At 40.7% G+C, this 15,096-nt stretch overlaps 1 protein-coding gene across 3 annotated transcripts in view; it reads left to right on the forward strand.

The window, feature by feature from the left end:
- The window catches only part of CPNE8 (copine 8), a 517,377-nt gene that overhangs the window by 306,037 nt on the left and 196,244 nt on the right, over nucleotides 1-15,096 (forward strand). For all 3 annotated transcript variants that reach the window (XM_056573670.1, XM_056573669.1, XM_056573671.1), the window contains exon 7: nucleotides 11,701-11,764. In XM_056573670.1, coding sequence (XP_056429645.1) covers nucleotides 11,701-11,764 — 64 coding nt within the window. The remainder of the gene's footprint in view (nucleotides 1-11,700; nucleotides 11,765-15,096) is intronic.

Raw genomic sequence — 15,096 nt, forward strand, 5'->3', positions numbered from 1 at the left:
GTTGGGAAAACCTTCCCGGTCATGACCTACATGTATGTCATGGGTCGGGAAGGGGTTAAATGAAATTAAACGCTATAGCAGGAGACCCAGGAGGGCCCACTGCTGACACAGAGACATAAAAAAGCAAGACTACTTTTTGCCAAAATGAACTTGAGTAAGCCAAAATCCTTCTGGGAAAACGTCTTTTGGACAGATGAGACCAAGACAGAGCTTTTTGGTAAAGCACATCATTCTACTGTTTACCGAAAACGGAATGAGGCCTTCAAAGAAAAGAACACAGTATCTACAGTGAAATATGGTGGAGGTTCAATTATGTTTTGGGGGTTATTTTGCTGCCTCTGGCACTGGGTGCCTTGAATGTGTGCAAGGCATCATGAAATCTGAGGATTACCAACGGATTTTGGGTCGTACTGTACAGCCCAGTGTCATAAAGCTGGGTTTGCAACCGAGATCTTGGGTCTTCCAGCAGTACAATGACCCCAAACATACATCAAAAAGCACCCAGAAATGGATTGCAACAAAGCGCTGGAGAGTTCTGAAGTGGCCAGCAATGAGTCCAGATCTAAATCCAATTGAACACCTGTGTAGATATCTTAAAATTGCTGTTGGAAAAAGGCACCCTTCAATAAGAGAGACCTGGAACAGTTTGCAAAGGAAGAGTGGTCCAAAATTCCGGCTGAGAGGTGTAAGAAGCTTATTGATGGTTATAGGAAGCGACTGATTTCAGTTATTTTTTCCAAAGGGTATGCAACCAAATATTAAGTTAAGGGTGCCAATAATTTTGTCCAGACCATTTTTGGAGTTTGGTGTGACATTATTTCCAATTTGCTTTTTTTCCTACCTTTTTGGTTTAGTTCCAATACACAAGGGAATAAACACGTGTATAGCAAGACATGTGTTACTGCAACCCTTTTCTGTGAGAAATACTTCATTTTCTTGAAAAATTTCAGGGGTGCCAACATTTCCGCCCATGACTGTATATGGTAAAATCTTCTTCACCATGCCTGGGATACGTTTTTGAACCCAGGGATGGTGAGGATATTTAGTTTAAAAGTTCCCCAGCCAGCCTTGTAAGTAGTTCCCTGAGCAGGGAGCTATACTCACTGCTGCGCCGGCTGTAATTACACCCAATCAGCGTGGGAGCATGATTACAGCACAGCAAATTGGACAAGGTAAGTATAGCTCCCCGCCCAGGGGACTACTTACGGGGGCCAGTGGGGAACACTTTCTAACATTATATCCTCACCATCCCTGCAGGCAGGAATATCTCTCTGGTATGGTTAAGGAAGAAGATTTTACCATATATAATGCGTTGACATGCGTTATATATGGTTCCCTTTAATTGGAGACCCATTGTGATCTTTGCTATGTGTTCATGTCTTCTTGTGTGGGCTATAGAATGCAAATAAATATGACCATGATCAGCTAATCAGATTGTTTCTACTACAGGTTAAAGAGTGAAAGTAGTTCACACAATAGTTTTGAAGTGTATATTCGTCAAACTAATTTTAGTACTTTCTGAAAAATTTACAGATTCCACTGTAGAAATTGTACAGTTCGATTCCAAATTGGATTCCTATATATCCATGCATGAAAAAAATCGAACAAGCATTATTGAGGGCATACAGAGTTTAATAAAAAATGTAAGTTTTCTTTTTTTCCAAATAGCTTAGCATGAGAGATAAACAGGCTTTGAAAAAACTGGTAAAATAACTATTTACTAATTAGATATTGATTCTTGTGGGTGCCTCAATTTTCTTAGTTGTCTATTTACTAAAAGATAACTCCTGGTGAGAATGCGTGTTTGATGAAGGCGTAATAATGTACATGGAAAGTAAGAGGACACCTGCACTAATGTCAGTTGTGTTGAATTATTTGGGACCACTGCCACTACTTTTAGAGTATAATACCACTAGTTCTCCTCTGAAGAACTGGAATTATTATAGAAGATCCGAAATTCTGTAAATGCCCCTAGAAATGTGAGTGTCACCTTATATTTACATAATGTATCTACTGGGAGCCTACATAGCAGTGTGGTATCAAATTGCAATAGTGGTAAGTTGTTTATATTAAATGATTTTGAGTAAGGAAAAACTCCAGCGCTGTGGAAACCAAAAAAACTAATACTTGTCCAAGTAAACTAAAACGGGAGCACAATCTGCTTGTCCCTCATGGCAATCCACTTTTCTGGGCCAGTTTTCATTTTTGCACTCTCGTTTTTCCCTCCTCGCCCTATAATAGTCATAACTCTTTTATTTTTCCATCTACAGACCCATATGGGGGCTTGTTTTTTGTAGGACCCATTGTATATTATGATGCCTCCTTTTATTTTTCCATAACATATGATCCCAAACAAAAAACTATATCTATTGGTGAGGTGAAATAAAAAATAAAAAAAATAAAAAAATAAAAATATATATATATATATATATATATATATATATATATATATATATATATATATAATTTTGCAAATTTGGTGGTTTTCTTTTTATGCCATTTACCTTGTGGTCAAGCAAACATGTAATTTTGATTCTTCAGTTCGGCCTGATTACAGCAAACCGATTGGTATAGTTTCTGTCACGTTTTACAAATTAAAAAAAAATTCAAAACTTTTTAGATATTTTATTTTTTTATTTTTTTATTTTTAGAAATTGCTATCTCTGATGTTTGTAATTTTTTTATTTTTACATATATCATGCTGTATGATGATTTATATATTTTTTTTGCCGTAATCTGTTGTTTGTAGCGGTACCATTTTGGTATTGATCTGACTTTTTTAATGTATTATTTCTTAGATATGATGTTATAAACTAATGCAATTCTGGGGTTTGGTATTTTATTTTTTATTTTTTTACATTTGCCTACTGGATAAATAATGTTATATATAGTTTGGACAATTACGCACGCGGCGATACGAAATATGTTTATTTTTATTATGTTTACCTTTTTTTATATAGGAAAAGGGGGTGATTTGAACTTTTAATATGGAAGGGGTTAATGTGTGTCTTTTAAACTTTTATTAAACTGTTTATTTTAAACCTTATTAGACCCCTTAGAGGACTTTTAGGAAAAATCATTAGATTCCTCATACAGAGCAAAGCAGTTCTATTGAACTCCATTGATCTGTGTGCTCTGCCCTTCATTAATAAAGCCTGATCCAGCCAGGCTCTATCAATGACAGAGCCACGGTCCCTAGGGAAGCAGAGGTAAGCCCTTCTGGCTACCTCTATAGTAGATCACCCCCTCGCAATGATGTTGTTTGGGGGGGGGGGGGGGGCTATCCACCTCACTAGACCACCAGGGAGCATTTACATGTCCCTTTAGCTTTTACAGAGACGATCTAAAGGTTTAACCCCTTAAGGACCCGGGTTTTTTCCGTTTTTGCATTTTCATTTTTTCCTTCTTACCTTTAACCTGTTCAGGACGTGGGGCGTATGCATACGCCCGTGGAAATTCCGGTCCCCCGCCCCCCCGCAGCAGGCACCCCGGCACATCGCCCAGGGGGGTCCTGAGACCCCCCCATGTCGGGGATCGCAGAAAATCGCATGTCAATTCAGCCAAAGGCTGTCTGGGCATGCTGGGAGTTGTAGTTTTGCAACATCTGGAGGGTCAAAGTTTGGAGACCACTGTTACAGTGGTGCCCAAACGGTAGCCCTCCAGATGTTGCCAAACTACAACTCTCAGCATGCCTGGACTGCCCAGGCATGCTGGGAGTTGTAGTTCTGTAACATCTGTCCCTTCAGATGTAGCAATTTTCATGAATTTTTGGAAAATTGCTGCTCTATTTGAAGCCCTCAAATTTTTTCAAAAAGCAAAAATATGTCAATTTTATGATGCCAACATAAAGTGGACATATTGTTTTCGTGAATAAAAATAAAATTTATTGTGAATATCAATTTTCCTTACAAGTAGAGAGCTTCAAAGTTAGAAAAATGAAAAATTTTCTAAATTTTCATGAAATTTGGGGATTTTTCAACTTAAAAGGATGCAAGTAACACCGAAAATTTACCACCAAAATAAAGTAGAATATGTCACGAAAAAACAATCTCAGAATCAGAGTATTCGGTAAAAGAGTTTTCGCGTTATTAATTCGTAAAGCGACGGTGGTCAGAATTTCGAAAAAGGGCTCAGTCCTTAAGGTGAAAAAGGGCTGCGTCCTTAAGGGGTTAAAAATCATAACTCTTTAAATTTTGCACCAAAAAATCCATATGATGGCTTATTTTTTGTGCCACCAATTTTACTTTGTAATGACGTCAGTCATTTTACTAAAAAATCTACGGCGAAACGGAAAAAAAAAATCATTATACGTTTAAAATTGTCATCTTCTGACCCCTCTAACTTTTTTATTTTTCCACGTATGGGGCGGTATGAGGGTTCTTTTTTTGCGTCATGATCTGAAGTTTTAGCGGTACCATTTTTGCATTGATAGGACTTATTGATCGTGATATAAAAATCATGATATAAAAAGTGACCAAAAATGCACTATTTTGGATTTTGGAATTTTTTTGCTTGTACACCATTGACCATGTGGCTTAATTAACAATATATTTTTATAAATCGGACATTTACGCACACGACGATACCACATATGTTTATTATTATTTACACTTTTTTTTTTAAATGGGAAAAGGGGGGTGATTCAAACTTTTATTAGGGAAGGTGTTAAATGATCTTTATTCACTTTTTTTTCCCACTTTTTTTTTTGCAGTGTTATAGCTCCCATAGGGACCTATAACACTGCACACACTGATCTTTTACATTGATCAGTGGTTTCTCATAGAAAACCACTGGTCGATGATTCTGCCGCTTGACTGCTCATGCATGGATCTCAGGCACTGAGCAGTCATTCGGCGATCAAACAGCATGGAGGCAGGAAGGGACCCTCTGGCTGTCATGTAAGCTGTTCAGGATGCCGCAATTTCGCCACCTGAGCTAACCGGCATTGTTTTTCTTTCACTTTAGACGTGGCGTTCAACTTTGAATGCCGTGTCTAAAGGGTTAATAGTGCGCGACACCGCGATCAGTGCTGCGCGCTATTAGCCACAGGTCACGGCCGGGCCCCACCCGCTATGACATGGCCCCGCGTTATAGAACGGGAGCGGACTCATGACGTACCGGTACGTCATGGGTCCTTAAGAGGTTAATAGCTGGCTGGAGCTCAATACAGGAGCCTGCTCTATACTCTCTGAGTGCCGCCATACTTGGGTCCAGATTGCATGAAGCAGTGCTAAAGGCCTGAAAAATATACCTGCCCAGGGGCCCGAACTGCATGTCCCGGGCGTCGGGCGATAGAATTTCCACATTCCTGTACTCCTTAGTAAATTAATTCTCCTTTAGGCCAAGTTTCCACTTGTTTTTTTTTCTGGCAGTTTTTGGAAAGCTGCCACTGCAGTCTTTGAGCCAAAGCCAGAAGTGTATTCAAAAGGAATAGGACATATAAAGGAAGGACTTACACTTCTCTTTCCTTATGGATCCACTTCTGACTTTGGCTCAAAAACTGCAGTGGCAGTTTTTCCAAAAACTGCCAGAAAAAAAACAAATGGAAACTTAGCCTTCCTTACACATTGTACAAATTAAATGTGTGGGCAGTGTGGGACTGGGATTTCATGATGACTGATAATGTAAAAGTGAGATTTCTTGATAAAATCTGGATGATCCTTAGGTTCCACCTACCTTGTTTCAGGTTCATATTTAATTACATTGTAACCTTTGCTGTTTTCATTGTACACATAGGGGGACATGTATCAAAGATTTTAAATTTTTATACATTGTTTATATTTTTGATTAAAATTTTTTGTGTCTTTTTTTGCGCACATTCTGGTGGAGCATTTCCTCCAGATGTGTATGTTTCGGTGTATCTTGGAGTGATATATTCAGTACGCACAAATTTATTAACTGCGTACATTTTATTTACCTGCAGAAAACTTCTGCAATGACCCTATTTTTTTTTACGCAAATATAAGCCATCTTGGACTGCATGTAGCAAGATGCTCTAAATCATCGATGTCATTTTTCAAAGAATGGAATAAGTATCCATAATGTTCAACCTTTCCTCTCTATCTTATGCCCTTCAAATTGATAATTGTAATTATGTTCTTAAGTGTTACTTCAATCACTTTTCTTGACATTCTTTATTAGTTTAAATACTTTTACGATTGTCTGTAATGTAGTTCTGTAACATCTGGCCCTTCAGATGTTGTGGAACTACAACTCCCAGCATGCCTGAGCAGTCTGGGCATGCTTGGAGTTGAAGTTTTGCAACATCTGGAGGGCTACAGTTTGGACACTACTACACAGTGGTCTCCAAATTTCCTCTCCATTTGTTGCAAAACTACAACTCCCAGCATGCCCTTCAGCTGTCTGGGCATGCTTGGAGTTGTATTTTTGCAACAACTGGAGGCACACTGGTTGGGAAACATTGTCTGTTTCCTACCTCAGTGTTTCCCAACCCGTGTGCCTCTAGCTGTTGCAAAACTATACTGTAGTTGTAGTTTCGCAACATATGGAAGCACACAGGTTGGGAAACACTGAGTTAAGTAACAAACTGTCAGTGTTTTGCAACCAGTGCCTCCAGCTGTTGCATAACTACAACCCCTAGCATGCACGGACAGCCAAAGGGATGGATGTTGTAGTAGTTTGCCTCCAGCTGTTGCTTAACTTCAAGTCCCAGCATGCCCTTCTGCTGTCACTGCATGCTGGAAGTTGTAGTTCTGCAACAGCTGGAGGTTGCCCCCCCCCCCCATGTGAATGTACAGGTTGCAGTCACATGGGCGGGGGTTTACAGTGAGATTCTCGCTGCAAGTTTGAGATGCAGCAAATTTTCCGCTGCAGCTCAAACTCCAAGCGGTAAACTCGCTATGAACCCCCGCCCATGTGAATGTACCCTAAAAACACTACACTACACTAACACAAAATAAAGGGTAAAACACTACATATACACATACCCCTACACAGTTACCCCCACCCCCCCAATAAAAATGAAAAACATCTGGTACGGCACTGTTTCCAAAAAGGAGCCTACAGCTGTTGCAAAACAACAACTCCCAGTAATGCCGGACAGCCAATCATTTCCAGGCATGCTTGGAGTTTTGCAACAGCTGGAAGCACCCTGTTTGGAAATCACTGGCGTAGAATACCCCTATGCAAATCCCTAATTTAGGCCTCAAATGCGCCGCTCTCTCACTTCAGAGCCCTGTCGTATTTCAAGGCAACAATTTAGGGCCACATATGGGGGGCTTTTTCTCCTTTTACCCCTTATGAAAGGGTAAAGTTGGGGTCTACTCCAGCATGTTATTGTAAAAAAAAAAAAAAACTTACACTAACTTGCTGGTGTTGCCCCATACTTTTTATTTTCACAAGAGGTAAAAGGAAAAAAAGGACCCCCAAAATTAGTAATTTGTAAACAAAAAAAAACACCCACATGTGACCCCATTTTGTAAACTACACCCCTTAAGGAACGTAACAAAAGGTATAGTGAGCCTTAACTACCCACAGGTATTTGAAGAATTTTTGTTGAAAATTTTTTTTTTTTTTTTTCACCAAAATGCTGGTGTTATAAGGGGTAATAGGGGGAAATAGGAAAAAAAAATTGTAACACCATTTCTTCTGAGTATATAAATACCCCATATATGGATGTAAAGTGCTCTGCTGCCACACTACAATGCTCAGAAGAGAAGGAGCGCCATTGGGCTTTTGGAGAGAGAATTTTGCTGGAATTAAAGGCCATGTGTGTTTACAAAGTCCCCGTGGTGCCAGAACAGAGGAACCCCCCTCCCCACATGTGACCCCATTTTGGAACTACACCCCTCACGGAATGTAATAAGGGGTGCAGTGAGCATTTACACCCCACAGATGTGTGTCAGATTTTTTGGAACAGTGGTCCGTGAAAATGAAAAATTTAATTTTTCATTTGCACAGCCGACTGTTCCAAAAGTCTGTAAAACACGGTGGGGTGTAAATGCTCACTGCACCCCTTATTAAATTCTGTGAAGGGTGTAGTCTCTGAAATGGGGTAACGTGGGGGGTCCACTGTTCTGGTAGCATGGGGGCTTTGCAAATGCACATGGCCCCCAAACAAATTCTCTCTCCAAATGCTCCTTCTCTTCTGAGCATTGTAGTTCGCCCGCAGAACACTTTACATCCACACTTGGGGTATTTCCATACTCAGAAGGGATGGGGTTACAAATATTGGGGGCATTTCTCCTATTACCTCTTGTAAAAATTGTAAATTTGGGGGAAAACTGCATTTTAGTGAAAAAAAAATGTTTTTCATTTACACATCCGACTTTAATGAAAAGTCGTCAAACACCTGTGGGGTGTTGAGGCTCACTGTACCCCTTTTTACGTGTCTGGAGGGGTGTAGTTTCCAAAATAGTATGCCATGTGGGGGATTTTCTGCTGTTATGGAACCATAGGTGCTTCCTAAATGCGACCTGTCCCCCAAAAACCAAATGTGACTCCTCCACTTTTGAGCATTGTAGTGCGCATGCAGAACACTTTACTTCCACACATGGGGTATTTCCATACTCAGAAGAAATGGGGTTACAAATTTTGGGGGGCATTTTCTCCTATTACCTCTTGTAAAAATTGTAAATTTAGGAAAAAATATGCATTTTAGTAAATCATTTACACATCCGATTTTAACGAAAAGTCGTCAAACACCTATGGGGTATTAAGGCTCACTGTACTCCTTGTTACATGCCTTGAGGGGTGTAGTTTCCAAAATAGTATGTCATGTGTTTTTTTTTTTTTTTGTTGCTTTTATGGAACCATATGGGCTTCCTAAATGCGACATGCCCCCTAAAAACCATTTCAGCGAAATCACTCTCCAAAATCCCATTGTCGCTCCTTCCCTTCTGAGCCCTCTAGTGCACCCACAGAGCACTTTACGTTCACATATGAGTTATTTCCTTACTAAAGAGAAATTGGGTTACACATTTTGTGGGGCATTTTCTCCCTTTACTCCTTGTAAAAATCTAAAAACTGGGTCTACAAGAACATGTTAGTGTAAAAGATGGAAATTTTGTTATTCCTGTGAAACACCTAAAGGGTTAACAAACATTCTGAATATCATTTTGTATACTTTGAGGGGTTTAGTTTTTACAATTGGGTCATTTATGCGGTATTTCTAATACGAAGACGCCTCAAATCCATTTCAAAACTGAACTGGTCACTGAAAAATTCAGATTTTGAAAATTTTGTGAAAAATTTTAAAATTGCTGCTGAACTTTGAAGCCCTCTGATGTCTTCCAAAAGTAAAATCATGTCAACTTTATGATGCAAACATAAAGTAGACATATTGTATATGTGAATCAATATATCATTTATTTGGTATGTCTATTTTCCTCACAAGCAGAGAGCTTCAAAGTTAGAAAAATTCTAAATTTTCTAATTTTTCATGAAATTTTCAAATTTTTCACCCGGAAATGATGCAAGTATCGACAAAAATTTACTACTATGGTAAAGTAGAATATGTCACAAAAAAAACAATCTAATCTGATGAATCAAATTCATAAGTAAAAGTATCTCAGAGTTGTTAATGCTTAAAGTGGTCAGATGTGCATAAATGCTCTGGTCGTTAAGGCCAAAATTACCTCGGTCCTTAAAGGGGTACTCCGTCCCTAGACATCTTATCCCCTATCCAAAGGATAGGGGATCAGATGTCAGATCGCCGGGGTCCCGCTGCTGGGGACCCCGGGGATCGCTGCTGCAGCACCCCGCTATCATTACTGCGCAGAGCAAGATCGCTCTGCACGTAATGACGGGCAATACAGGGGCCGGAGCATCGTTACGTCACGGCTCCGCCCCTCATGTCTTCACGGCCCGCCCCCGTCAATACAAGTCTATGGGAAAGGGGCGTGGCGGTCATCACGCCCCCTGCCATAGACTTGCATTAAGGGGACGGGCCGTGATGTCATGAGGAGCGGAGCCATGAAGTCACGCTGCCCCGGCCCCTGTATCGCCCGTCATTACACACAGAGCGAACTCGCTCTGTGCAGTAATGATGGCGGGGTGCCGCAGCGGCGATCCCCGGGGTCCCTAGCAGCGGGACGGCGGCGATCTGACATCTTATCCTTTGGATAGGGCATAAGATGCCAGGGGCGGATTACCCCTTTAAGGGGTTAAAGGCTCATCCGTTTCCCATAGACTTCAATGTTAAATTTACTGTATCCGTTTTCTCTTCCTTTTTTTTTTGTGACGGGAGAAAAATTACTGCATGCACCGTCTTTTCTCTTGTAAAAAAAAACAAAAACATAAATGAGCGCAGACGGGTGCAAACGGATGTGAAAGGGTTATAAAAAAAATCCCATTGACATCAATGGGATTATTTTACAACCGTTTGTAATCCGTTTACAAGCTGCAACAACGAAACCCAAATGGGGGGAAAAAAACGGGGACAGACGGCAGTGTGAACGCACCCTAATAAAGGTTTGCCAAAATGATATTTCAGGCTTAAAAAACTGAAAAGTAAATGTATACAACGGCCCTCAAAATCCTAAATGTTAAATGTAACAATTATCACTCCCACATATTGGTATAGTGGCCCATATGGGCCACTATACCTATATGTGGGAGTGATTATTGTTACATTTAACATTTAGGATTTTGAGGGCCGTTGTCTACATTTACTCTTCAGTTTTTTCTTCTGTACATTAATGATTCTGCAGGGATCCAATTGATATACAACTAGAATATGCTAGGTTTTAAGATTAAGAGGGGGGAGAAAAAGTTTGACAAAAAATGTACAGCATAAGTATTAGTGAAATTACATAATGTCCCCCTGTATAGTATTAGTGCTTGGTGACCTTCCAAATATAATATGTACACAAAAAGAAAAACTGGAGTTACATGTAAATTTTGTAAAAATTGTAAAGAATTTTATTAAAAGTCATATTATATAAAGAAAGGAGAATATCCACCCAGGGGGGGGAAAAGATAATCAGACAAGGGTGTCACTCAGGTATCCTCTATAAAGTGCCTAGTGCATGATTCATAAGAAGACTAGTAAAAAACATATGCAAAGCAGCAAACGAATGTAAACAATGTTATAGTGCAAAAAATAGTGCAAAGAAGCATAATTACAGATATATACTTAGTCATACATGATAGTAAAACAGGCACAGGATACCAGAGCGACACCACCCCAACGCGGCGTTTCGGCAAACCTTTGTCGAGGGGCGTTTTCGGTTTGCTGAAACGCCGCGTTGGGGTGGTGTCGCTCGGGTATCCTGTGCCTGTTTTACTATCATGTATGGCTAAGTATATATCTGTAATTATGCTTCTTTGCACTATAACATTGTTTACATTCGCTTGCTGCTATGCATATGTTTTATACTAGTCTTCTTATGAATCCTTGCACTAGGCACTTTATAGAGGATACCTGAGTGACACCCTTGTCTGATTATCTCCCCCCCCCCCCCGGGGTGGATATTCTCCTTTCTTTATGTAATATGGCTATTAATAAAATTATTTACTATTTTTACAAAATTTACAAGTGACTCCGGTTTTTCTTTTTGTGTACAAATGATATACACTGTACAACTAGGCAGCTTTTTTTGTAAACTCCATAGCTCCAGTGTAATATAATATAGATATTTCAGGCTTACTTATAACACTAATGTTTTACCCATTATTTTAATATTGTAAGTGTTTTGTTTAACATGCCTCTGTCTTTATCTGATTCTTCTTCCTAAATAGTGGAATTCCAGGAAAGAACTGTGGAATCATCATTGTTACTGCTGAAGAGCTGAACAATTGCCGAGTAAGTAGCCTCTTTATTCACTTTCTTCCACCACCTTTGGTGTAGGTTGGACCACACTTGACATACATTGGGGGATATTTATCAAAGTTGTCTATGTCCCGCATCAATATAGAGTGTTTGGCTGGTCTATTGTGCGCCCAATTTATCAAATGGCGCACAGCTCTTGATAAATTTTGTGCACAGACTGCATGATCTATGGTTTAGTCTATATTTAAACCTGCTCCAACATGATCTGACATTTCGGCGTACATTCAGCCTATGCGACTTGTCGCTGAAAAGTCGATTTTGATAAATTCAACACCAATGCATTTTCCAATGCATTTCAGTCTAAAATAGACTTGCATGCATCATGTTCTAAAAATCCTCTAGAGCAAAAGTCGCAGAAAAGTCGCACATATTTAGACTGCGACTTTCTGTGCGACAAATTTAGACAAGAAAAAACGGTCTATATCCTTTGATAAATCTCCCCATTGAGTTATAAGGGTACTTGCACACACTGCGTAATGGTGTAGCAAAGAGCTATGCTATTTTTGCAGTTTAAAAACCACATTAACACTTGGTTATATGAATAAAACACTGTTGTAGAAAAACATTGCATTGAAAACCCATTTGCACTGCTTCACACAAAAAAAACAGCATTTTCACTTTTTACATAAGTTTTTACACTGCACTTCTGTACACTGAAGTAATTGGGAGAAACCTGCATCGAAACTCAAAAAAGAGGAATGACTTAAGTATTACCAATAGGCCATTGAGTTAAAAAAATTAAAGGGATGATATAGCATTTTTCCAATCACAATCATATCAAATTATTTCACATTTTGTACCTGGAAATGTAACGAAAGCTAACCTGTCATTAGTTTAATGCTGCCCAAACCACCACCAGGGCACTGATACACTTTGGTGTTTCTGCTTTATTATAGTATAAAAATGCCTCCGGAACTTTGGTAGCAAGGAGAGTCTAGTGATGCCTCCTGGACCTGGCTAAAAGGAGGGTCCAGCAATACTCTTAGGGCACTTGTGTCAGCTGGGAGCCTTATCCTTAAAGGGGTATTCCTCCCCTGGCATCTTATCCCCTGTCCAAAGGATAGGGGATAAGATGTCAGATCGCCGCGGTCTCGCTGCTGGGGACCCCGAGGATCGCCTCTGCGGCACCCCGCCATCATTACTGCACAGAGCGAGTTCGCTCTGTGCGTAATGACGGGCGATACAGGGCCCAGAGCAGTGTGATATCATGGCTCCGCCCCTCATGACATCACGGCCCGTCCCCTTAATGCAAGTATATGGCAGGGGGCGTGACGAAGCCACGCCCCTTTCCCATAGACTTGTATTATCGGGGGCGGGCCGTGACATCACGAGGGGCGGAGCCGTGACGTAACGATGCTCCGGCCCCTGTATTGCCCGTCATTACGTGCAGAGCGATCTCGCTCTGCGCAGTAATGATAGCGGGGTGCTGCGGCAGCGGTCCCCGGGGTCTCCAGCAGCGGGACCCCGGCGATCTGACATCTTATCCCCTATCTTTTGGATAGGGGATAAGATGTCTAGAGGTGGAGTACCCCTTTAAGTATAACTCCCTTACTCGACCTAAGTAAAGGGCTATCTGCAGTTTTCAGCTAAAAACGGCTCCCAAGTCTGCTTTAAACGCTTTGGGATTCTTTGATCCTATATAAGGGTACATGATAATTAAGGATTTATTGTGTGCCAAATTCTCTAGCTAAACAGTACATTGTTTCAGTAACATATTTTGCCCCCAATTTATTTATTTTTTACATAAAAAATGTATGTAACACAATCTTATACAGACTGATATTGTTCACTAGAGATGAGCGAATTTTTGAAAAATTTGATTTGGCCAATTCTCAGAATTTTCCCAAAACATTTGGTTTGGTCCGAATTTATTCGCAGGAAATTGCTATTAAAAACAGCTATTTCTGGCCTACAGAGAGCCTCAATAGAGATGTAGAACACTTTGGCTTGTCCAAAAACACATAGGGAGTGTGCTGTATTAGTGAAATAGTTATTCAGAATGACATGCAGATTACCGGCATCGCTAGTAGAATCACTGCTGAAAAGCGTGTGGATGTGGCAGCAGGGAGACAATATGGCGTGGAAATTGAAGAGAATAAATAGATATTTTATGTAATTTTTTTTACATTTATTTTGGAACATCGAACTGGCGGTCCGCCGTGAGGCGAGCTACCACCTGTTCCAGCCCGTGCCTCTCAGCGCACCCCCCCCCCACTTTCTTACTCTTTGTGGAACTGCAAATGTTTCATTTCAGTTGTTGTCATTGGTTTCTTGTAGTAATTCCGCAGCTAATATATGACATTGACAACGATAGGGCCTCAGTCTTGAAAAGATTACATCAATTTTTTTGAAATTTAAGATTTTGAAATTTTAATTTAATATTACACTCCCAAGATTAATGTCCAGGGCCCCTGCATTTACTTTGAATCAAGAGTGTGGTTACAAAAGACCAAATCTAACAAGGAGTCACATGGTGGCACAATGGCAGAACCTGGAGGTGGCATTAGTATGAGGAAACCGTATAGTGGCTGAATGACACAGCCTGGAGTTGGCTGTAGCATGGGGAGAACATATAGTGGCTGAATGACAAAGTATAGAGGTGGTGGCAGCATGAAGAGAACATATAGTGGCTGAATAACACAGCCTGGAGTTGGGGGCAGCATGAGGAGACCATATAGTGTCTGAATGACACAGCCTGGAGTTGTCTGCAGCATGAGGAGACCATATAGTGGCTGAATGACATAGCGTAGAGGTGGCGGCAGCATGAAGAGAACATATAGTGGCTGAATAACACAGCGTGGAGGTGGCGGCAGCATGAGGAGAACATATAGTGGCTGAATGACATAGCGTAGAGGTGGCGGCAGCATGAAGAGAACATATAGTGGCTGAATAACACAGCGTGGAGGTGGCGGCAGCATGAGGAGACAACATAGTTGCTGAATGACACAGCCTGGAGTTTGCGGCAGCATGAGGAGAACATATAGTGGCTGAATGACACAGCATGTAGGTGGCAGCAGCATGGGGGGACCACATAGTGGCTGAATGACACAGCCTGGAGTTTGCGGCAGCATGAGGAGAACATATAGTGGCTGAATGACACAGCCTGGAGTTTGCGGCAGCATGAGGAGAACGTATAGTGGCTGAATGACACAGCCTGGAGTTTGCGGCAGCATGAGGAGAACATATGGTGGCTGAATGACACAGCCTGGAGTTAGCGGCAGCATGAGGAGAACATATAATAGCTGAATGACACAGAGTGGAGGTGGCGGCAGCATGAGAAGTACATATAGTTGATGAATGAAACA

The sequence above is a fragment of the Hyla sarda genome, chromosome 4 (genome assembly GCF_029499605.1).
Source record: "Hyla sarda isolate aHylSar1 chromosome 4, aHylSar1.hap1, whole genome shotgun sequence".
In the NCBI taxonomy this organism is placed as follows: Eukaryota; Metazoa; Chordata; class Amphibia; order Anura; family Hylidae; genus Hyla; species Hyla sarda.